Raw genomic sequence first — 24906 nt, 5'->3', positions numbered from 1 at the left:
TTCCCCTTGCTCTGCAAGGGCCGTGGCTTTTGTGGAGCGATGGGTAACGATGCGTCGAGGGTGGCTGTTGTCGATGTGTTCCTGGTTCGAGCGAGGAGCGGGACGGAAGCTATACTGTTACACTGGCAATACTAAAGTGCCTATAAGAACATCCAATAGTCAAAGGTATATGAAATACAAATGGTATAGAGAGAAATAGTCCTATAATTACAACCTAAAACTTCTTACCTGGGAATATTGAAGACTCATGTTAAAAGGAACCACCAGCTTTCATATGTTCTGAGCAAGGAACTTAAACTTTAGCCTTTTTTTTTTTTAAACATGGCACATATTGCACTTTTACTTTCTTCTCAAACTGTTTTTGCATTATTTAAACCAAATTGAACATGTTTCATTATTTATTTGAGGCTAAATTGATTTTATTGATGTATTATAATAAGTTGTGTTAATTCAGTATTGTTGTAATTGTCATTATAAATAAATAATAAATCGGCATCTGCTTTTTTGGGTCCTCCAATAAATCGGTATTGGCGTTGAAAAAAATTCATAATCTGTCGACCTCTAGTATCAAGAGTGATTTCTGGAATATTCTGCGAGAATTGTTCACACTGAACCCTTTATAAATTGAGAGAATGACTCAAACAATACACAGGAGCGCCATGACAGCCCTGCATCACATTCATTATTGCCTCCCAAATTGCAGAATAGAGGCTATGATAAAACATGCTTTCAGGATTTATTTGTAACTTTAATAGGAAACACAGTAGAACAATCAATAAATACTTCCAAAATTGTTGATTAAAATAAGATTCACGTTGATCCAATGAAAACCCCTGGGCGAACATCCAATATAATTCCTTTTAAACACAGCCGTAATAGCTAGACATTAGATACAGCCTGTGTCTAATAAAGGTCTAGTTCTGAGGTGTGAGCATTGACTTGCTCAAGGGCATTTTCTATTGAAAGAAAATGCAGTGATGAAGTAGATGTTTCACAGAACACTTGATGCGTAGTGGGAGCAAAATCCAGGTTTGAGCACTTCCTGAAAGTAATTATTTTTAACCTCTTAGCAGGAGGCGGCAGAGTGAGACAGTGTGAGAGAAACCAACGTCAGATTTGAAGCCTGTAAATTGCTTGTGCTTTATCAAAACCAAAATCTGAACTGAGTGAGAAAAAATATATATATAATTCTCAGTGTTGGGGAAGCTAGTCTGAAAATAGTTTACCAAGTACGTCGCACTGGAAGAAGCTACTCTTATAGCTTACTTAACTAAAGTGATTTTGAAAAATGTGTTCACTACATCCAAACTACTACGTTAAAAATCACCCTGGAGTCAAATATTCAGCCCTATTAAACACCAAAACGCTTTCAAGTGATAATTAAGTAGGTCTGATGCAAAAAAAAGAAATTCTGGCCAATTTTACACAAAAAAGGGGTTGTGTGTAGTTCCAGTAGTTAGCTACACGAAAAAAAGTAATTAACCACTGAAACCACTGAAAATACTACCAAGATTTGAAACTACCTCCAAGCTACTGAAAAATGTAGTAGTTAGTTCCCCTACATGTAGTTTGACACCCCAGCCTTATGATTACAGTACAAAAAAAATAGAATATGAACAAACTAAAACATAATTCAGAATGAAAGTGGACACCGTGTCACATGCTCATGTCACAGACATGAGGCAGATTATGAAAAGTAACAAAGCTTTGAAACAAGAAGGAGAAAAAAAAAGAAAAAAAAAGTGTGCTAACTGCCACCCCTCCTGAGTCTCGTTCAGAAGGGTCTGAAACACTGTTACCTGAGCTGGTCTGCAGGCAGGGTATACCACCACTTGAACAAAAAATTGCAGCAGTTTCAAAGATTATGAACATGACCCGGGTCTGAAATCAACCCTTAGCTCCAACTTCTAAGCCCTTTTTGATTAACAACTGTAGCTCTAAATGAACTGGAAGGGTGTAGTAATATGGGAGAAATTCCACCTAGCTTCCTGAGGACTAGTTGACTGACTTGGCTCTAACCATATTGCACAACATCAATCCTTCCAGAAGTACGGGAGCCGTCAAGCCATGTCTAGTGGTTGGGGCTAAAGGTAGACTTCAGACTGGGTGATAGCCACTACATGGCAGGTGCAGTGCTCTCTATCCCACACCACATCTGGGATTTGTAGTCCTACTATACATTGTAGCTGTAGTCCGTCAGGTAGTTCTTTAGCCTGTTGGGTAAAGGCAGCTCCTGCACCTGCCTGGTGGCGTTGTTGATGGCGATCCGGGACAGGTGCTGTAGAGAGGGCGTGGCAGTGTACACAGGCTTGGTCAGGAGCAGCTGAACTGTCCCGTTGGGTTGGGCCAGGGACTGCGACGCCCCTGACGACGGTCTTTTACTGGTAGTCCTGGACAGCTGCACGTAGTGTTCCACCAGGTGCACCACACTGTCAAACTGTTTGAGCTTGGGCTTGATCAGCACCACCGAGTCCAGTTTAAACTTCCCCTCCTTGTACTCGATGCGCAAGTTGGTTGGGCCGGCGGAGGTCATGGCAGAGATGGTGAACAGGTAGTCCCTCTGGGAGCTGTCTCGCAGCAGGAAGGTGCCCTCCGATGCATCCTGGAGAATCTCTTTGGCTTCGTTGGCAGTCAGGCTGCCCCAGTACCAGCCTGTTAGGAGAGAAACACACATGCATTAGCACAAGGAGACAGGACAAAACACTGGGCTACTCAAACAAAACAAGATCCCTTTTAATGATAACAGACGGTAATCCAAATCAAGATGTCATGCACGAACATGCGCAGTCAGAAACTATAATACTAAACCTGAAACTAAGCCTTTACCCTAAAAAAAAGAAAAATCTCTATACTGTCCACAGAAATTTTAAAACAAATTCCACTGGGTTAACGTGTTAAATTCCCAATTTCTGTAGTGACTTTTGCAGTAAAATGTATGAGGGGAATCTCTGCAGTTTGTGTACACTGCATCAGCAACTGTCTGCTATCGCCACCCCCCCTTAACACAAAAACTCTTAAGTTTGGATTTGCGGAGGTTAGAAATACTCCTGTACTTGAATGCCGTTTGGAGGAAACCTGGCACCATCCCTATGGTGAAGCATGGTGGTGGCAGCATAATGCTGTGGGGATGTTTTTGAGCGGTAGGGACTGGGAGACTAGTCAGGATCGAGGCAAAGTATAGAGAGATCCTTGATGAAAACCTGTTCCAGAGCACTCAGGACCTCAGACTGGGGCTAAAGTTCATCTTCTAACAGGATAACAACCCTAAACACACAGCCAAGACAACACGGGAGTGGCTTCAGGACAAGTCTGAGTGTCCTTGAGTGGCCCAGTCAGAGCCCGGATTTGAACTTGATCGAACATCTCTGGAGCGACTTGGAAATAGCTGTGCTGCGTTGCTCCCCATCCAACCTGACAGAGCTTGAGAGGATCTGCAGCGAAGAATGGGAGGAACTCACAAATACAGGTATACCAAGCTTGTAGTGTCATACCCAAGAAGAATCGTGGCTGTAATACCCTTTAACAAGGGTCTGAATACTTATGTAAATGTGATATTTCAACAACAAAAATGTTTAGCTGTTTTTGCTTTGTCATTATGTGGTAGTGTGTGTAGATTGTTACTTTCATCAATTTTAGAATAAGGCTGTAATGTAACATCTGGAAAAAGTCAAAGGGGTCTGTATACACAGTCAAAAGTTTGGACATCTCAGTCAAGGGTCTTTATTTTTACTATATTGTAGAATAATAGTGAAGACATGAAAACTATGAAAAAACACATATGGAATCATGTAGTAACCAAAAAGTGTTAAACAAATCTAAATATATTTAAGATTCTTCAAAGTAGACACCTGGGTGGGCCTGGGAGGATATTGGCCCACCCACTTGGGGTCCGGCCCACCAATGGCTACGCCGCTGTCCATTAATGTGAAATCCATAGGATTAGGGCCTTTATTTCAATTGACTGATTTCCTTAAATGTAACTCAGTTATTTGAAATTGTTGCATATATTTTTTGTTCAGTATACATATTATGTATAGAATTTATTGGACATAAGACAGTAAAAAAAGGAACTCAGCACCAAGTGATTTATTCCCATGTATAGAGAAACATGATCATATGCAAAGTTTATAATTATTATGTTTTAGTCAAATATCTGTTTGGGCTTCTTGAAGTCAATTTGCAGTCAACTAATATGTAACTATGTTTCTGGCCCCCGACCATCCATTCAAGAAAATGTTTTATAAAATCGGCTCGCAGCTGAATCGAGTTGATGATCCCCACTTTAGTGTGTGTACTCTTTATACTTGAGATAACTTTAATGTTGAAAAGCGATAACACGCAACTATGCTTTTCTTTATAACTGTGACTAAGGCAATAAAATAAATAAAGGGGAAGCTGTGCTATGTGCTTTGCTCAGAAAAAAAAAAAAATATTATACTTCATATTCATCACCAACATGTGAAAAGTGCACTTTATGTTTTTAGTTTAAAAAAAAGTTTCCAATGACATGCTTACTAATTGGTTTATGTCATTGGAAATACTTATTTTCACATATGTTGATGTTGCTGGAGATGAATATGAAGTTACATTTTTTTTCTTCTCTTTAATGATAATACATTAAAGATAATTTCTCTTTGAATAGCCCACACGTCTGCCTAATAAATGCACACCTCCAATTTAAGAGCACAGCATTGGACCAGCTTTTTGTGCATCTCTTAAAAATAAGACTGATCCCCTCCACAGTATTCCCATAATGGCAATTCTATAAATCCATTAACAGCATTTGAAGTGAAACATACGTTTCATTAGAAAGTAAGTTAACACAATTCTTGTGACTTAAGAAAAATGTACATCAATGCTGAACATATGAATGAAGGCAAATTGTATTAATTCATAGACATGTTCTGAAAATTCTCATTTGAATGCGTCTAATTGTAAAAAAAGAAAAGTCGTCTTCAACTCACAATAGCCTATAACAAAACTTAATATACATTCTGCGACTTGAAAACAGAGTGAAGTGTCTAACAGTACCTCGTGCACGAATTACTACGAATTTCAAGACACTAAACAAGTTACTGTTCAGGATAAATACGGGTGAAACGCATTCATTGTACGATGAAATACCAAGTGTGCTTTGTTTAGTTGTCATTTTCAACCATGCATAATGAGTACAAACAGTGCGTACTGCATGACCGCATGCATATCGTGCTAGATATGGGCACGAGCATGTAGATAAGGTTACTTTCAAACTAGTTTGCTTTACAATCACTCGTTTTCAGGACCATAGATACATGACTTTTGAGTTTTATTACAAAAAAATATTTATAAAGTTAAGCTCTCGTTTATATGTAATTCATAAATGCTATTGACATTCTGTCATGCTCGTATGTATGGAACGGTACTAGTAAAACTGTACTAGAACGCTGAAAATAGGAACATTAGTAATAATGTCGAAATGTGTGTAGATGTAATCTAAAACTATAAAATGAGGACATGAACTCACCTGTATTTTTAAGGTCTTTCATGGTCTGAGCGATGCGTGTCTCGTCGGAATCTACAACTCGTGACTCGGTCTCCGTTCTTCTCTCGTTTTCGATGGTCTCCGTGGATTCGGGTGAGTGGCAGGTCATTGGGGAACCACCCGAAATTGCCCAGCCGTAGGCCAAAAGTCATCCGACAAATGCAAAAAATATTCCACAGAAGACAGGCAGTTTCCCCACAGTCGCAAAACCAGTTTCTTCTGCAAGTTTCTTCTTGAATTGTATGTATCGTCCTGTAAATTAATAAATACAACACACGTAAATTAATGCAGTTTAGTCACTGACATTCGTGCTAGATAACAGCTAACGTTACACTATAACATATCCGTTAGGTGCTCGACTCCAGCCACCCGAGTCACGGACTGTTCGCTCTGCTACCGCACCGCAAGCGGTAACGATGCACCAACCGTACCCCGAAGAGCTTCTACCCCCAAGCCAAATAGCCATCCATCTGCATTGACCCACCTCTGCACTAACGCAACACAAATATATATATATATATACACATACACACACCTCTCCTGTTGACTAGTAAGTTTACCCCTAAGTAACCTACAAATCTACCTCAATTACTTCGTACAGCCTCCACATCAACTCGGTACTGGTACCCCTGTAACATGGAAATATAGCCGTGTGAGAACCCTATAAAAGGCGTGTAGTATTTGAATTTCTTGCTGATATGAAAGATGTTCCCAAATCGTACAGCATGTGACGCGTTTTAACGTTCAGAACGAGCGTCGGGGATCCAACTCCCTTGCCAGAAGATACTTCAGTAGGCGCTAAAGGTAGTTGATGTATATGAATGGGGTTACGTTTGCAAAAGCTTTTTATTTTATTTTTTATAAACATGGCAAGTAAGGGAGCACGAAACAAGGTGGACACTGAAAAGCCTAATTGTCACTTGATAAATCTTCAATAAAACAATGTGCAATAGGCTCGATGTTTACCGTTCACTTAAATGCTCGAGGTATTACAATTGCTGCGTGGAGATGAAAGATTAGGAAACGTTTGTCGTATGCATTCAAATATAAATAAATAAAAACAGATTACGGAACGTTCTGCGAAATCGACTACTTCTCGGAAATTGCAATGGCAGTTAACTCACTATATGCAGGGCAGGGGATACTGAAAACAGATAAATCCCCATCATCAGCCTTGTTCGGTGTTTGCAGCGTGTCTATTGTAGCAATGTTTCATTGATTATTTTGTGTAGGCTACATTAAAGCTTCCATTGTGGTCGTGTAAATGTGCAACGTTTTTAAATAACCACTGTTCCAAAGCCAATAAAGCAAGTGCCATCGACTATTGCGTATGTTCACAACACATTTCTAACATTACAGTTTAGCTATCTAATGTTGACTAGCTAGTTTACAAAGTAAATATACTATGAAAAGATAGTTATATGAATGAAATCTCACCTATTTGCGAGTGGATCTAGCACCAAACGACTACCGATGATAATTCAAAACCACTTCTCCCTAAAGAAAGGGGACTAAGATGAATAAACAAAGCACAAAACCGCTCGTTATCTATACACTTCCAGGGAACAGCTAGCTAGTTTAGCCATGTCGATCACATTGAAAGATGACAGATTACATAGTTAGGGATTTCCATGTCGTATTATTTATGTTCTGGCGGGCTAATCAATCAGTTGTCATTTTGGCGAGATGGCAAACTCCGAATATTTTCCAACCCGTGGTGCGAAACAGGCAATGACAACGTCTCGCGACCGAGGCAAGTCGGCACGACTCGCTCACTGCTGGTAATGTTAAGATTTAAAATACCATGCAGAATGTCTTGTTTTTGGTACAGATCCCAATGAGTCTTTTCCGCGGCGTTGAATCCCTTTCCTTCGGTATGTGTTTTTAATAACCAAATCCCCATTAAACCCACAGCTACACACAAAATACCGATTTCCAAGAACTTTCCAGGAATCGCGTCACGTGGTGTAGAGCGCAACCATTTTTAAGGTAGTGCCAACTGCCAAGCCAGCTGCACCTCATGAATACAATTGCGTGCGTGCGTGCGTGCGTGTGTGTGTATGAGAGCGAATGAGAGCGAATGGAAGAAAGAGAGCGAGTGGGAGAGAGATACAAAATTCCAAGAAAATCCTTTCGAAGAAACGTGCATTTTCATAGAAATCATGAAGTGTCCAGTTCTAAACCCTAACCCGCCTGTTGCTATAGGCTACAATAAACACGCAAATCCCATTTAAATGGGATTGTGCCCGAATAATTAGTCTAACTCACTTTTTAATTAACCACCTTATTTGTTTGCCTTTGAATATACCGAGTCTTTGTTGGTGACTCACACGTGCTGTTATGCAGGTATAACATTGATGAATGATGGTCATTAAAGATGTAGGGTCCTAGTCAAAATGGGCGCGCTGTCCGCTGGGACTGCCGCCCCAGAGGAGAGAGCTGGATGGGGTGCTGACGCAGCAGGGAAGACGAGCAGGTCCAGGGCCTCAAATCACTTTACACAACAAGTGCATGCTATTTGACAAATGTATGACCTTACTTAGCAATTAGGCCTGGATCCTTGATAGACTTTGACAAACAGGCCTCCTGCTGGCTTCATCTGCAAGGGTCAAACATGCAATAGGCCTAGGGAAGCCACAGAGAGGTCATTGTGTCAAGGTCAAGCCTGAAAGGAGAATATAACTCACATAGACTGTTATAAAGGCCCTGAAGGGCATCACTATATATATGTGTGTCGAAAAGGTATTATGGTTCTGTGGACAATGCTTGCGCACCATAGGCTAGTCTAGCCTATCGCTATCACTTGGGGGTATGCTGGTGGTCCCTATATACACTGCTCAAAAAAATAAAGGGAACACTTAAACAACACAATGTAACTCCAAGTCAATCACACTTCTGTGAAATCAAACTGTCCACTTAGGAAGCAACACTGATTGACAATAAATTTCACATGCTGTTGTGCAAATGGAATAGACAAAAGGTGGAAATTATAGGCAATTAGCAAGACACCCCCAAAAAAGGAGTGATTCTGCAGGTGGTGACCACAGACAACTTCTCAGTTCCTATGCTTCCTGGCTGATGTTTTGGTCACTTTTGAATGCTAGCGGTGCTCTCACTCTAGTGGTAGCATGAGACGGAGTCTACAACCCACACAAGTGGCTCAGGTAGTGCAGTTCATCCAGGATGGCACATCAATGCGAGCTGTGGCAAAAAGGTTTGCTGTGTCTGTCAGCGTAGTGTCCAGAGCATGGAGGCGCTACCAGGAGACAGGCCAGTACATCAGGAGACGTGGAGGAGGCCGTAGGAGGGCAACAACCCAGCAGCAGGACCGCTACCTCCGCCTTTGTGCAAGGAGGTGCACTGCCAGAGCCCTGCAAAATGACCTCCAGCAGGCCACAAATGTGCATGTGTCTGCTCAAACGGTCAGAAACAGACTCCATGAGGGTGGTATGAGGGCCCGACGTCCACAGGTGGGGGTTGTGCTTACAGCCCAGCACCGTGCAGGACGTTTGGCATTTGCCAGAGAACACCAAGATTGGCAAATTCGCCACTGGCGCCCTGTGCTCTTCACAGATGAAAGCAGGTTCACACTGAGCACATGAGCACATGTGACAGACGTGACAGAGTCTGGAGACGCCGTGGAGAACGTTCTGCTGCCTGCAACATCCTCCAGCATGACCGGTTTGGCGGTGGGTCAGTCTGGTGTGGGGTGGCATTTCTTTGTGGGGCCGCACAGGCCTCCATGTGCTCGCCAGAGGTAGCCTGACTGCCATTAGGTACCGAGATGAGATCCTCAGACCCTTTGTGAGACCATATGCTGACACATGCACATTTGTGGCCTGCTGGAGGTCATTTTGCAGGGCTCTGGCAGTGCACCTCCTTGCACAAAGGCGGAGGTAGCGGTCCTGCTGCTGGGTTGTTGCCCTCCTACGGCCTCCTCCACGTCTCCTGATGTACTGGCCTGTCTCCTGGTAGCGCCTCCATGCTCTGGACACTACGCTGACAGACACAGCAAACCTTTTTGCCACAGCTCGCATTGATGTGCCATCCTGGATGAACTGCACTACCTGAGCCACTTGTGTGGGTTGTAGACTCCGTCTCATGCTACCACTAGAGTGAGAGCACCGTCAGCATTCAAAAGTGACCAAAACATCAGCCAGGAAGCATAGGAACTGAGAAGTTGTTTGTGGTCACCACCTGCAGAATCACTCCTTTTTTGGGGGTGTCTTGCTAATTGCCTATAATTTCCACCTTTTGTCTATTCCATTTGCACAACAGCATGTTAAATTTATTGTCAATCAGTGTTGCTTCCTAAGTGGACAGTTTGATTTCATAGAAGTGTGATTGACTTGGAGTTACATTGTGTTGTTTAAGTGTTCCCTTTATTTTTTTGAGCAGTGTAGTAAGTAGTTGAAAAAGGTTATGTGTGCATTATCCATTCTCTGTGCTATGTACAAAAGTATGGGTTCAAACACACATTTCTGCCCGACGTAGAATTTAACGCAAGGGTTAACAGTGTTGGGGAGTGGCGATTAGCGAACTACATGTAGACTAGTTCAACAAGTAATTTCACTACATTTTGCAGGCGCTTGGTGGTATTGAGCGAATTCAAATCTTAGTATTTTTTTCAGTAGTTAATTAGCCTTTTTAACAAAAATAAAATATGAGTTAAAAAGCAAAAATTGTCTTACTACTTTGGCATCAAACCTGACTAATTCTCACATGAAACGTGTTTTGCAATAGGCTAAATTACATGTTCTGTGACAGCTGACTCCCGAGTAATCTGTTTTTAAAATTTGTAGTCTGACATTTCATGTTTAGATATGACAATTTTTCACGAAGTAGTTTTAATGTAGTGACTTTAGTTGCTTTACTTCTTGCAGTGTGAAGTAGGCCTAATTGGTAGCTTGGTAAACTATATTTTTTAGAATAGTTTCCCCACCACTGGTTAAAAACTGAACCACAATAAATGTTTTTGATGCATGGTTTATACAGAGCACATGCTAGAGGCAAAGTCAAATAACATTGTGAATTTGTCCAATAAAAGTTGAAAATGTATACATCAACTGGAGAAGTTTTGCATAAAACGAAATGTTGCATTGCTGATATTTTTAAAATGTAATTTAACCTTTATTTAACTAGGCAAGTCAGTTAAGAACAAATTCTTATTTACAATGATGGTCTACCAAATTGCAAAAGGCATCCTGCGGGGATGGGTGCTGGGATTAAAAATAATACAAAATATATATATAAATATAGGACAAAACACACATCACGACAAGAGAGACAACACATTGGCTGATGTTTTGGTATTTCGATAAAACATCATAAGTGGTTAATATGACACACAGGTGCTCCTTTGATTCAAAACGATAACTAAGGCTGCCAAATTCTGATATAAACATGTTCAAATGATTGACAAGATATTTGATCTGATTATGAAAAATATCAGATTTGAGCTATCTGTGTAAACGCAGCCTTACTGGCCACAATCATCGAACATCATCACACTTATTCAAGGATGGTTTGTTAATATAAAATCCAAGTGCTCCATCTTTCGGTGAGAAGGGTCCTTCACTCACGCCGCCAAACATACCCTAGTAAAACTGACTATCCTACCGATCCTCGACTTCGGCGATGTCATTTACAAAATAGCCTCCAACACTATACTTAGCAAACTGGATGCAGTCTATCACAGTGCCATCCGTTTTGTCACCAAAGCCCCATATACCACCCACCACTGCGACCTGTATGCTCTAATCCGCTGGCCCTCGCTACATATTCATCGCCAGACCCACTGGCTCCAGGTCACCTATAAATCTTTACTAGGTAAAGCCCCACCTTATCTCAGCTCACTGGTCACCATAACACCCAGCCGTAGCACGCGCTCCAGCAGGTATATCTCACTAGTCATCCCCAAAGCCAACACCCCCTTTGGCCGCCTTGCCTTCCAGTTCTCTGCTGCTAATGACTGGAACGAATTGCAAAAATCGCTGATTTATGTTTCCCTCACTAACTTTAAACATCAGCTATCCGAGCAGCTAACGTATCGCTGTAGCTGTACATAGCCCATCTGTAAATATCCCATCCAATCTACCTACCACATCACCATATTGTTTTGATTTACTTTTCTGCTCTTTTGCACACCAGTATTTCTACTTGCACATCATCATCTGCACATCTATCACTCCAGTGTTAATTTGCTAAATTGTAATTACTTGCTACTATGGCCTATTTATTGCCTTACCTCCTCACGCCATTTGCACACACTGTATATATACTTTCTTTTGTTCTATTGTGTACGCTTGTTTATTCCATGTGTAACTCTGTGTTGTTGTTTGTGTCGCACTGCTTTGCTTTATCTTGGCCAGGTCGCAGTTGTAAATGAGAACTTGTTCTCAACTAGCCTACCTGGTTAAGTAAAGGTGAAATACAAAAAAAGGGTACAGGTTGTTTTTTAGTGGTACTTCCGCCAGTAGATGGCAGCAAACCGCATAAACCCTGGCTCTGTTGACGCTGACGTCAGAGAGGAAACTATTCGGCGAATAAGAAAATCTCGCGCTAATATAAAATAAAATGGTGGACGCGCGGATTTTTTGAAAGGGCTCCAAAGTTTATCAACACATATTACATTTTTTATTTGGGTCACCTTCGCATTTTGTGAATCAACGCCTACAGTGATTGTGAGTGTAATATCATTTAATGTATGTCTGTGTTAAAACATTTTGGGAGCTGGCTAACGTTACCGTAATGGTGTATACGTCAGTACTACTAGTAGGTTATTTTTTGTATTTTACTAGGCAAGTCAGTTATATAAATTCTTATTTTCAACTGCCTTGTCCAGGGGAAGAACGAGAGATTTTTACTTTGTGAGCTCGTGGATTCGATCTTGCAACCTTTCGGTTACTAGTCCAACACTCTAACCACTTGGCTACCTGCAGCTCCGTTTAGTCCGTTAGCAACTATATAAACCAAATTAGACTTTTCTGTGAATTTAAACGTTCGCTAACAAGATAGCTAAATGTCAACCAATCTATTTTGTAGATAGCTACTGAATAAAGTGTTAGCTTTTCTAAAAATAACACCGATTCAAATCTGACATGATCTCTCATTTTAAGGGGAGCCATGGACACAGTGGAGACTCGATTCACCCATTTGTTGCAGCCTATCCGGGAGCTCACGAAAAACTGGGACATTGATGTGGCCTCGGAGTTGGCAGATTATCTAGAGGAGGTAGGAATGAGCCCGTGACATGCATTATGGAGCAAAACATGTAAACAAAATAGACTTAAAGTACTGTATCAACAACAATATTCTGTGTCAACACACAAACACGGCCTTGAATTGAGTCACTAAGCGGGTTGAAAATCACACAGACCAAGGCTGGAGTAGACTGTTAAGAAAGCTTGTCCTCTCACACATTGATATACACTGCACTTACCACTGTCATATTGTCTCTCTGGTCTGGCAGTTGGATGAGATGTGCATCTCGTTCGATGGGGGCAAAACCACTCTGAACTTTGCAGAGGCAGCGCTGCTCATACAAGGCTCAGCATGCATTTACAGCAAGAAGGTGAGAAGTTGTTTGGTAGAAAAGAAGAACATCATAGGCTGGTTTCATATAATATTCCTGACTTGTTGTCCAAAAGTAACTATGTGTTCCAGAGAATTTTACCGTTTTACAACTAGTTTTCTGCAATTCTACACATCTTGTCAATCTTGACAGGCTGAGAGAGAACATTCAGTTTTAAAGCTAATTTCCTTAAATTCTACACATTTTGCCATGGGGCTGAGATAAATTGCAGTTTTAATGTTAATTTTCCTCAATTCTACACTTTTTGCCATGGCTTATGCAATCTATCTGAGTGACTCAAACATTATAACAAAATCAACTGTCTAGTCAACTGCATGACTGTCTAGTTTTTATTTTGGTGATTGTTAGTTCTCAAAGATGATATTTTTTTTTTTTAAACGTATAGGTCCATTATCTTTTCTACACAGTTTATATCTGGCTTAAGTGGTTTCAGTTTACACAAAGTTTTTCCATTCGTCAAATTATTTTCAAAACAAAATCATATAATTATTTTATAATTTTTTTGGGGGGGGAGGCAACGATTTAGCAGCCCACCGCTGCTAAATGAATATAGGGAAACACTTTATTAAAATGTATTATTTTGTTATTATTGTTTGATTCAGGTGGAGCATTTGTACAACCTGGTGTACCAAACTCTGGACTACATCAATGACAGAAACAAGAAGTAAGTACAGTGCCGTCAGAAAGTATTCATACCCCTTACTTTTCCCACATTTGTTACAGCCGGAATTAAAAATTGATTAAATTGAGATTTTGTCACTGGCCTACACACAATACCCCATAATGTCAAAGTGGAATGATGTTTTTAGAAATTTTTACAAATTAATAAGAAATTAAAAGCTGAAATGTCTTGAGTCAATAACTATTCAACACATTTATGGCAAGCCTAAATAAGTTCAGGAGTAAAAATGTGCATATCGTGATTTTTGAATGACTACCTCATCTCTGTACCACACACATAAAGTTATATGTAAGGTCCCTAAGTCGAGCAGTGCATTTCAAACACAGAAAGACAGTGAAAAGAAGGAAGCCTGTACAAAATATAAATATTTCAAAACATGCATCCTGTTTGCAGTAAGGCACTAAAGTAAAACTGCAAACAAATATGTCAAATAAAATAACTTTATGTCCTGAAGACAAGCATTGGCCTAGTTATAGTAGACTTAAATTGGCTTGAAAATCTATGGCAAGACCTGAAAATGGCTGTCTAGCAATGATCAACAACCAACTTGATAAAGTTTGAAGAATTTAAAAAAGAATAATGTGAAAATATTGTACAATCCAGGTGTGCAAAGCTCTTCGAGACGTACCCAGAAAGACTCACAGCTGTAATCACTGCCAAAGGTGATTCTAACATGCATTCACTCATGGGTGTGAATACTTATGTAAATTAGATACTTCGGTATTTCATTTTCAAAAATGTCTAGAAACATGCTTTCACTTTGTCATTATGTGGTATTGTGTGTAGATGGGTGAGGGGGGGGGGGATTTGGGGTTTTAGGCTGGGTTTCTGTATAGCACTTTGTGTCATTGGCTGATGTAAAAAGGGCTTTATAAAATACATTTTAGATTTAATCAATTTTGAATTCTGGCTGTAGCACAACACAGTGTGAAATAAGTCAAGGGGTATGAATACTTTCGGAAGGCACTGTACCCTGCCTCGCTCCCTGTGAACACACACAGCACCACTCAAGCCACCAGTCTTCATGCTGCTCTGCTTCTTCACTTCCTTTCCCATTGAGTTAAAGGGATTTGTACCTGTCATTTTCAGGAAAGATAAACAAGCAGTGACATCTGGAGAGGATGGCACGGATGGGGCCTCATCCAACAATGCTAATGATGATGACGGCGGGGTAAGAGTGGGGAGCTGGGGGCGGTGACAGTTGGGCGAGGGAACCCTGTCCGAAGAGAGCCACAGGGTGTGTGTAGCAGGCTTTAGTTCTGGCCCAACACTGTTATCACCTGATTTTACTGATGTTTGTTGTTCCCCCAGTTTGACTCCTTAGACCAGGATACAACAGATGTCTCACTGCAGTCAGAGATGAGGAATGAGGCCAACACAGTGAGTGTCCCACTCTGGAAACATTTAACCCTTTATAAATGCCCCCCCAGAATGTACAATATATTGATTGGCGTTTCAATCAGACTAAATGATTTGTGTGTGTGTGTATCCATAATTCTATCTGTGTAAAATATTGTCCTGTGTGTTCCTTAGAATGTGGACGTGGCCCCTCTTCCGCCCGAGTCTCTGATTCCTCCTGAGGCGTTTGAGAAACAGAAGCTGCTTCTCATCAGGTGGGTTCCAAGTCCACGACCTAAACCGCCGTCAACATGATGAACTTTTCTGTAGAATAACTATGAAACATTGTCAGCCTTTATGTAGCAGCCTTTTTGATGGAACACATTACTGCAGAGGGCTGTCGTATCAATGTTTGTTTGTGTATTTGCCCTGTTTGTATGTGCTGCAGTCTGAAAGGAGAGGTGCTGGGCAGCTGTAAGGACTTCAGAATGAACACGTTCACTTTGGACGCCCTGGGTATCATCCGTCTCTTCCTGGCCTCTCAGTCCTACTTCCTCAGGGACGCCCTGTCTGATGCACCCCTGGCCCCCGTCACCTTCTTCGGGCACCAAGGTAGAGAGGCATTTAGAGATGGATACAGTATATTGACAGTTGTACATTACTGTGTCTAGGTCTATACACTGTACACAACTGTAGTCAAGCCAAAATAGCTGACTGATCATAGATAACACACCATAGATTTGGTTTCTCTGTGAGCGTTTGTGATGCGTTTTGCCTCCAACAGAGCACTAAATCCCATACCATGTTGCCAGGACCAGCTCAAATGGAATATACAGTTCTTTAATGTGTATTTCTAAGCTATGGCCGAGTGTTGACTTCCTTATTGTTGTTGTGTGTCCAGATGACGCAGAGCTTGCAGCAGGGGATGCCATGTCGGGTGTTGCCGGGGACGATGGTGGTGATGGCGGTGCGGAGAACTTCCTGCCCCTGGAGGACAACGGGATGGAGATGGACCAGGGACCTGAGAAACATATTGACAGACACCAGGTAGGAACGTAGAAATATCTCTCTCTTACACACACACACGCACATACTCCTACACATATATATAGATATATATTGCCTTCAGAAAGGATTCACACCCCTTGACTTTTTCCACATTTTGTTGTCACAGCCTCAATTTAAAACACACAATACCTCATAATGTCAAAGTAGAATTATGTTTTTCGAAATGTTTATAAATTATTAAAAAATGAAAAGCTGAAATGTTTTGAGTCAATAAGTATTCAAGCCCTTTGTTATGGCAAGCCTAAGTTCAGGAGTAAAAATCTGCTAATCAAATTGTATTCGTGCCAAATACAACAGGTGAAATTAAATGAAATACAACACCTTAGTGAAATGCTTACTGACGAGTCCCTAACCAACAATGCAGTAAAAAATAAATAATAAGAAATAAAAGGAACGAGTAATTAAAGAGCAGCAGTAAAATAACAATAGCGAGACTATCTACAGGGGGGTACCGGTACAGAGTCAATGTGTGGGGGCTCTGGTTAGTTGAGGTAATATGTACATGTAGGTAGAGTTATTAAAGTGATGATAACAACAGAGTGATGCTAGATGATAACAAAAGAGAGTAGCAGTGGTGTAATGGGGGGGCAATGCAAATAGTCTGGGTGGCCATTTGATTAGATGTTCAAGAGTCTTATGGCTTGGGGGTAGAAGCTGTTTAGAAGCTTCTTGGACCTAGACTTGGTGCTCCGGTACCGCTTGCCGTGTGGTAGCAGAGAGAACAGTCTATGACTCGGGTGGCTGGAGTCTAGCACCTAACGGATATGTTATAATGTAACTTTAGCTGTTATCTAGCAATTTTTAGGGCCTTCCTCTGACACTGCCTGGTATAGAGGTCCTGGATGGCAGGAAGCTTGGCCCCAGTGATGTACTGGGCCGTACGCACTACCCTCTGTAGAGCCTTGCGGTTGGAGGCCGAGCATTTGCCATACCAGGCAGTGATGCAACCAGTCAGGATGCTCTCGATGGTGCAGCTGTAGAACCTTTTGAGGATCTGAGGACCCATGCCAAATCTTTTCAGTCTTGTGAGGGGGAATCGGTTTTGTCGTGCCCTCTTCACGACTGTCTTGGTGTGCTTGGACCATGTTCGTTTTTTGGAGATGTGAACACCAAGGAACTTAAAGCTCTCAACTTGCTCCACTACAGCCCCGTCCTTGAGATTGGGGGCGTGCTCGGTCACCTTTTTCATGTAGTCCACAATCATCTCCTTTGTCTTGATCACGTTGAGGGAGAGGTTGTTGTCCTGGCACCACACGGCCAGGTCTCTGACCTCCTCCCTATAGGCTGTCTCGTTGTTGTCGGTGATCAGGCCTACCACTGTTGTGTCATCGGCAAACTTAATGATGGTGTTGGAGTCGTGCCTGGCCGTGGAGTCATGAGTGAACAGGGAGTACAGGAGGGGACTGAGCACGGACACCTGAGGGGCCACTGTGTTGAGGATTAGCGTGGCGGCCCATCAGGAAGTCCAGGATCCAGTTGCAGAGGGAGGTGTTTAGTCCCAGGGTCCTTAGCTTATTGATGAGCTTTGAGGGCACTATGGTGTTGAACGCTGAGCTGTAGTCAATGAATAGTATTCTCACATAGGTGTTCCTTTTGTCCAGGTGGGAAAGGGCAGTGCGGAGTGCAATAGAGATTGCATCATCTGTGGATCTGTTAGGGCATTACGCAAATTGGAGTGAGTCTAGTCACTTAAGTTGCATGGATTCACTCTGTGTGTTACAATAGTGTTTAGCAGGATTTTTAATGACTACCTCATCTCTGTACCCCACACAGACAATTATCTGTAAGGTCGCTCAGTCGAGCAGTGAATTTCAAACACAGATTCAACCACAAAGACCAGGGAGGTTTCCAATGCCTCGCAAAGGTCACCTATTGGTAGATGGGTAAAAAATAAATAAAAAGCAGACATTGAATATCCCCAGACACTGGGAGATTAATTCCCCTTTCATTAGGACAATAACCTAAAACACAAGGCCAAATCTACACTGGAGTTGCTTACTAAGATGACACTGAATCTTCCTGAGTGGCTGAATTAAATTTTTGACTTAAATCTGCTTGTAGATCTAAGGCAAGACATGAAAATGGTTGTCTAGCAATGATCAACAACCAATCTGACAGAGCTTGAAGAATTTAGAAAATAATTATTGGCAAATATTGTATAATCCAGGTGTGCAAAGCGCTTAGATACTTACCCAAAAATACTTACATCTATAATCGCTGCCAAAGGTGATTCTAACGTGTTAACTCAGGAGTGTGAATACTTATATAAATGAGATATTTCTGTATTTCATTTTCAATTAAAAAAATGTACTTTGTCATTATGGGGTATTTAATAGATTTTGAATTCAGGCAGAAACACAACAAAATGTGGAATAAGACAAGGGGTCTGAATACTTTCCAAATGCACTGTATATACATACATACCTGCATAGGAACCGTAGGTTTCACACATGCCTAGTTCCATTGCAGCTAGTAACCCCTTTATTGTAGCCCTTTTATGGGACCTTGTGTTGAATTGTGTATGATTTTGTATTATCATGTGTTCTGTTTATTGATGTCTTGTATCCGTGTGTTCTAACTTGTTCTCTCCCAGGCCCCCAGTGAAGGGAGGGTGTTGAGGGAGAGGGGAGGAGTCCAGCTCTCTGAGGAGGAGCAGAAGAAACAGAGGAAGGAGGAGGAGAGGGCCCAGATGGTACGGTTACCCATCACAACCACAGACACGGTGGATAAACCACCATATATTTCGAGATGGAAAATAATCATTCTAGTACGCACTTAGTTTTTTGTTGTCGTCTTTGTGATGTAATGATTGTTGTGATGCAGGCAAACATGTGGAGGTTACATGACCTTTATGATACAGTCTGCGAGGACAAGCCTTTGAAAACAGGTGAGGAAACATTTTCCTATCGATGAGATGCTGTCCAACTGACTCTTACTCACTGAGAGGATATCCGTGTATTTTCTATGAGCGGGCCTGTCTGTGTTAAATGTGTGTTCTTTCACCATAGGAAGATGTTTAAAGGTTCCTCCGGGTCTTGATGATTCTAGGAAGCGGAAAAGGAAAGGCCCCGCTGCGTTGCAAGACTTCTGGACCTGGTACACTGGCACCTGTAAGTAGTGTGTGTTGGTGTTTTTATGAAGACTGTGACTAGGATGGAATATACCTGACAAATGCCTCCTCTTGTTGTAGATGACCCCCGTGAACCCAGGCTAAAGAATGGACCCACGTATACAGGTAAGGGTGGATCTCATAACTAAATGACAGGAGATAGAGGCGTTATCTTTTGAACCCTCTTATTTGGCGCTTACAGCAAGTGGTGTTTCTGTTACAGACTTAAACTACATCTATATGAGTAAAATGAAAGACAAGCTGAAGACCCGGAAGAGCATTCTTGGAAAAACAGTAAGTGTTTGTACTGCTATGGGTCATGCTGCACGACGCATTTGTTTCTGTTTTCATGTCCTGAACAGACAACCTTTTGCCCTTACAGGGTGTGTTTGTGTCTGACGAGGAGCTGAGAAGGACGTACCTGCAGCTGGACGAGAGAGAAGAGCGGGAGGAGGAGTTAGAGGGCCTCAGACACCACGACCTGCTAGGCCTGCTCGATGACCTCTCTGACAACGAACATGACCCTTTGACTGATGAAGCCCCGGCTGACTTCCTGAGTGGACAGGACTTTGTACCAGGTAGACACTGTCCTGTCTGTCTTTCTATCTCTCAGACCACATTCACTCCTGCTATTAACTGCACATATTTTAAGGCAAGGTGTAAACAGAGCCATGAGGTCTCGACTGTGTGACTGTAGAGTTGGACTAATGTATTAGTGTCACTCCACAATGATATGTTACTTGACAATACAAAACACAGATGTGAAAACCAGGCAAAGATGGTATAGTTCTGAGTATGTTTACAATGTTTCTGTTGCTGCCAGGGGCGGACATGGACGGACTGAGTTACGAAGACCTGGTGAAGAAGAGTGTGGTACGTATACACGGTCTCAATGAGCCAGTCTTTCTGGGTCATGTTCCAGAGAGGAATACTAGAGGGTTCTGTGTAGCTAGTCACTGATGTTCCTGATGTCCCCCCCACTTCCTTCATATTTCAGGAGCAGTTCCTGGTGAACTCCCAGGGTTATGCCCAGGAGACGGCACTGTCGAAAAGAGTGAAGGAATGGGAGGACAAAATACGACCGGAACTCACCTATCAGGTAAGATTCAATGACATACTTTCCAGACATTTTGCTGTAGATCAAGTATCTATTCTATTCTATTCTATTCTAAATCTCTGAAACTGGAAACACCTATCTCCCTCACTAGCTTTAAGCACCAGCTGTCAGAGCAGCTCATAGATTACTGCACCTGTACATAACCCATCTACAATTTAGCCCAAACAACTACCTCTTTACCTACTGTATTTATTTATTAATTTATTTTGCTCCTTTGCACCCCATTATTTCTGTCTCTACTTTGCACTTTCTTCCACTGCAAACCAACCATTCCATTGTTTTTTTTTAAAGTTTTTTTTTTACTTGCTGTGTTGTACTCACTTCGCCTCCATGGCCTTTTATATTTTTATTTATTTATACATATATTTGTTTGCCTTCACCTCCCTTATCTCACCTCACTTGCTCACATTGTATATAGACTTATTTTTTATTTTTTTCACTGTATTATTGACTATATGTTTGTTTTACTCCATGTGTAACTATGTGTTGTTCTATGTGTCGAACTGCTTTGCTTTATCTTGGCCAGGTCGCAATTGTAAATGAGAACGTGTTCTCAATTTGCCTACCTGGTTAAATAAAGGTTAAATAAATAAAAAATAATAAAAAATGATATCATTGTTCACCCCGTTGGTGATTTCTAGTGTGGTGTGATGCGATCTGTTGGCTAAACCTCCTGACCCCATGTCTCTGTAGGAGGTGCGTGCTACCTTTGACATCCATGACTATGGGGACAGGATCGTAGCAGCTTTGAGCAGTGTGGGCCAGAGGAGGACCTTCTCCTCTATAGTCCACGGCATGGACAACTTCGAGGCTTGCAAGTACATGCTGGCTTCCCTTCAACTGGTGAGTGTGTGTGATTTGAATGAATTGAATGCAGCACAATCTAATCGAGTGTAATCAGCCACTGTCTGGAGTTTAGTCTTGACACTGAACACTTGATATTTAGAGATACTTGATTTTAATTGTATGACAAATGAGTTCGATAGCTTCTAGTTCAAGGTGTATTTGTCTACAGTAACTCCCATTACTCTACCATCAGGACACTGTGCCATCAGGTTATTATCATGCTCTCTCCTCTTCAGGCCAACGACTACACAGTGGAGGTCGACAGGAGTGAGGGTCTCGAGGAAAGCATCGACACCATGGGACTCACTCTGCTCAGCAAACACCGGGCCAACCAACGATTCAAGAAAGCCCCCGCAGCAACCTCCGACTCATTCATCTCCTGATCCTGTGTGTGCGCGCTCTTGTCTCCTACAGACTCAGTGGGGACTAGAGACCCATTACTCTGAAACGTCGTACGCACTCCTGTGTGTGACGCCACTTGTGCCTACCGGACCACTGGTACTGACCTGCTCTATCAACAACCTGGCTGCACCCATTCTCTCCTCACGTACTTGCTCTTATTTAATTTCAACCTCCTGTCTATTGTTTGATCTTTGTCTCTGTCCTCTGTATGTCTCGTCTGTGTGTATTCCTCTGGTTCTGTCAAGAGAAATAATCTCATTTTTATCTCATTCACCTGCATCTACACTATTTTTTACCAGATGTGGCACTCAGGGTCAGTCAACACTACCAACATACCCTAAGAATTATCACCCTGTTCACAATGTTTGCCTTCGTATCCATGACAATTGTATATGTTGCTTTTTATTTGCATGTTTGTCCAAGTGGTGTAGAACTCATACATTTTCTATATCAGATGAGAGGACTTTTAACAAAAACGTAATCATTTTTTCTTTCATTCAAGCGAACAACCTAAATTGGGAAATTGCTTCACTGGTTTGTAAGGAAATTATATATTTTTTTTTACAACGGCCAAAAATGTGTATAAAATAAAACGAGCATGTAGATTTTACAAAGATTATATGAAGACACTTTCAATATTGCAACACCTACTAGTGACTATACCAGTGATTGTAGTGCCCTTGACAAAAGACTAGTATAAAGACAATTTCATATCCTAACCATTATTGGTGTCGGACAAAAGCAATTTATTGCACACACAGAATCATCATAGCCTCGATGAAGCGTCCATATTGTTGTGGTCCAGTCTGGTTTGAGAATAATTCACAGGGCCTCATTTCTGTTATCTGGACATTGGGTTCAGCTTAAGTGTAACATACTATAGGTCTTTGATACAGTCTTGTTGGTGTGGTTACCGTCATTCACTCAGAGTTTGACGTAGCTCTTCATATGGTTCCTGACGCTCTCAGCAATCTGCACGTCGTCCTTCATCCTGTTGTAATAGTCCAGGAACAGTCCATCTGGGTTGACCAGGTAGATGAGGATGGTGTGGTCCACTATATAGTCCCCGTCCTCATCCTTAGGTCCAGGGCTGGCGTACACCCTGTAGTCCTTCCCCGCCACCTTCACCTCCTCTGGGGTACCCGTCAGGCCGATCAGCCGGGGGTGGAAGTCCTTCACGTACCTCTCCAGGGCCGCCACGTTGTCTCGTTCCGGGTCGACCGTCACAAACAGCGGTTGGACCGCGGGGAGAGACCGGTCCTTGTCCAGAGCGCTGACCACAGCAGATATCTTATCCAGCTCATCGGGGCAGATGTCAGGGCAGTGGGTGAAGCCAAAGTAGAGGAGCACCCAGCTACCCAGGAAGTCTCTCTTGGTCCTGCGGTGCCCCCTGTGGTCGAGGAGGCTGAAGTCTCCCTGGCCCAGGGCCACCTTTTTCAACTGCTCTATACGCTGCATTCTGTGATTTTGCTGCTTCTCGTTACGCAAGTACCACCAGGTGCCAAGCAGACCCCCGCCGAACAGCAGGGTGACCACCAGCCGCGTTCGCAGCCTGATCTTGGCTGTGGAGGTGTTGGGTCCCTGGGAGAGGGCGACCCTCTGGGTGAAAAGGGGTAGGGAGAAGGGGCCACGGGAACTCCCCAGTGTCTGTTGCGGGTGTGTAAAAGGGCCATAGAGCCCTGTCCTATGTTTAGGGGTATGGTGTCCACAGAGGGGTGCCTGTGAGGAGAGCCACACCCTCTGGGGGTGGTGTGTGGAGCCAGAAGTCTGTTGGACTGTTGAAGACCTCAAGGTGCATCTCAGGAGTCTCCCAGATGTAGCATGGAGGTCACTCCCTATGAAGCCTACAAGTCCCAGCATCCTTCTCTCTAGACACAGCATACTTCCCCAGCAAACCTAGAGGGGGAGGGTTGAGAATAAAGGGTCATCACTAGTCACCACAGCCACAAACCCTGTCTATTTCTACAATTTACCTTCTTAAAATTTGAGTGTTAAACCTAACCAAATTTTTTTATGCGTTTTTAAGATATAGCCAATTTTGACTTTGTGGCTGTGGTAACTAGGGGAAACCAGAAAAGTGAGAATGTAAGCAAGCTATGTGTTCCCAAGGCAAACCAGCCCATTCAAATCGAATTTTATTGGTCACATACACAGATGTTAATGCGAGTGTAGTGAAATGTTTGTGCCTCTAGTTCCGACAGTGCAGTAATATATAACAAATAATCTAACAATACCCCAACAACTACATAATTCACACATCTAATTGGGTGAATGAGAATATGTACATATAAGGATGAGCGATGGCCGAGTGTCATAGGCAAGGTGCAGTAGATGGTATAAAATACAGTATATACATGTGATATGAGTAATGTAAGATTTGTAAACATTATTTAATGTGGCATTGTTTAATTAAAGTGACTAGTGATCCATTTATTAAAGTGTCCATTGATTGGGTCTCAATGTAGGCAGCAGTCTCTCTGAGTTAGTGATTGCTGTTTAGCAGTCTGATGGCCTTGAGATAGAATCTGTTTCTCAATCTTTCAGTCCCAGCGTTGACGCACCTGTACTAACCTTGCCTTCTGGATGATAACAGTGTGAACAGGCAGTGGCTCGGGTGGTTGTTGTCCTTGATGCTCATTCAGTCTAATAACACCACAGGATTTAGCTCTGTAATTGTCCTGGCCCTGTCAAACCATACCACACAGTACTACTACCATGACAATACAGGGTTAGAAACTGTGACTAGTAGGCGATTCAAGCTAAACTGCATCATTGGATGACATCATTATGTCCAGCTTGAGTGGCTGGCTATCTGGCTAAGCCTAAAACCTACCTGATTTAGATGCAGACGTTTTTATGCGTAATGACAGAACTCTTTAAAAGTAGTCATGCTTTCATTCAACATGCAGGTTATCTTATACTATCCCATTATGATGGTAACATAGCTAGGCTAGCTACCTCAACTTCCTGGCTGGTCGACCTTTAAATGCACACACTGCTCATGTCATACTGATGTTACATGACCACCGTCTTTTCAGATATGTTTATTCGACAATACCGATATGTAATAAATAAACAAAACAAAAACGACTATTATGACCAATACAACAATTGGTAAATGTGTTTGACAATTGTGTTGTTACAAAAGAGTTCGATTAGTTTTTTTTTTTTTACATGTTGAAGTCACATCGGCAGATTCGTGTATATCTCTGTTTCTGTCCTAGACGTT

General features: G+C 42.1%; 3 protein-coding genes across 9 annotated transcripts; 1 reads left to right on the top strand and 2 right to left on the bottom strand.

Moving 5' to 3' along the window:
- Positions 1-727: 727 nt before the first annotated feature.
- On the bottom strand, positions 728-7518 carry LOC139565650 (suppressor of cytokine signaling 2-like). 4 transcript variants are annotated; one of them, XM_071386123.1, is made up of 4 exons: positions 7325-7518; positions 6959-7018; positions 5504-5773; positions 728-2652 (listed from the first exon to the last, which is right to left on the bottom strand). In XM_071386123.1, exons 3-4 carry the CDS (start codon positions 5628-5630, stop codon positions 2174-2176), a joined length of 606 nt encoding a protein of 201 aa, XP_071242224.1. In that variant the 5' UTR covers positions 5631-5773; positions 6959-7018; positions 7325-7518; the 3' UTR covers positions 728-2173. The 4 variants fall into 4 exon arrangements, with proteins under 4 accessions (XP_071242224.1, XP_071242225.1, XP_071242223.1 ...); XM_071386124.1 differs by having other exon boundaries at positions 6959-7032; positions 7325-7470; XM_071386122.1 differs by having other exon boundaries at positions 6959-7512.
- A 4551-nt stretch (positions 7519-12069) lies between these two features.
- LOC139565647 (condensin-2 complex subunit H2-like) lies at positions 12070-22402 on the top strand. The gene is made up of 19 exons (XM_071386117.1): positions 12070-12204; positions 12640-12754; positions 12993-13094; positions 13718-13779; positions 14887-14968; positions 15109-15177; positions 15331-15410; positions 15584-15747; positions 16037-16182; positions 18797-18895; positions 19027-19090; positions 19212-19313; positions 19394-19438; positions 19536-19606; positions 19695-19890; positions 20136-20185; positions 20310-20411; positions 21123-21272; positions 21512-22402. The coding sequence occupies exons 2-19, from the start codon at positions 12647-12649 to the stop codon at positions 21656-21658; spliced, it is 1839 nt and encodes a 612-aa protein (XP_071242218.1). The 5' UTR covers positions 12070-12204; positions 12640-12646; the 3' UTR covers positions 21659-22402.
- LOC139565648 (protein SCO2 homolog, mitochondrial-like) lies at positions 22062-24718 on the bottom strand. 4 transcript variants are annotated; one of them, XM_071386119.1, is made up of 3 exons: positions 24511-24683; positions 24249-24387; positions 22062-23573 (listed from the first exon to the last, which is right to left on the bottom strand). In XM_071386119.1, the coding sequence occupies exon 3, from the start codon at positions 23556-23558 to the stop codon at positions 22602-22604; it is 957 nt and encodes a 318-aa protein (XP_071242220.1). In that variant the 5' UTR covers positions 23559-23573; positions 24249-24387; positions 24511-24683; the 3' UTR covers positions 22062-22601. The 4 variants fall into 4 exon arrangements, with proteins under 4 accessions (XP_071242220.1, XP_071242221.1, XP_071242222.1 ...); XM_071386120.1 differs by having other exon boundaries at positions 24249-24361; positions 24511-24669; XM_071386121.1 differs by having other exon boundaries at positions 24249-24320; positions 24511-24647.
- Between the last annotated feature and the right edge of the window lie 188 nt (positions 24719-24906).

Source organism: Salvelinus alpinus, chromosome 37, assembly GCF_045679555.1.
Source record: "Salvelinus alpinus chromosome 37, SLU_Salpinus.1, whole genome shotgun sequence".
NCBI lineage: Eukaryota > Metazoa > Chordata > Actinopteri > Salmoniformes > Salmonidae > Salvelinus > Salvelinus alpinus.
The sequence above is the reverse complement of the archived record's forward strand: the minus strand, read 5'-3'. Positions and strand labels throughout refer to the sequence as shown.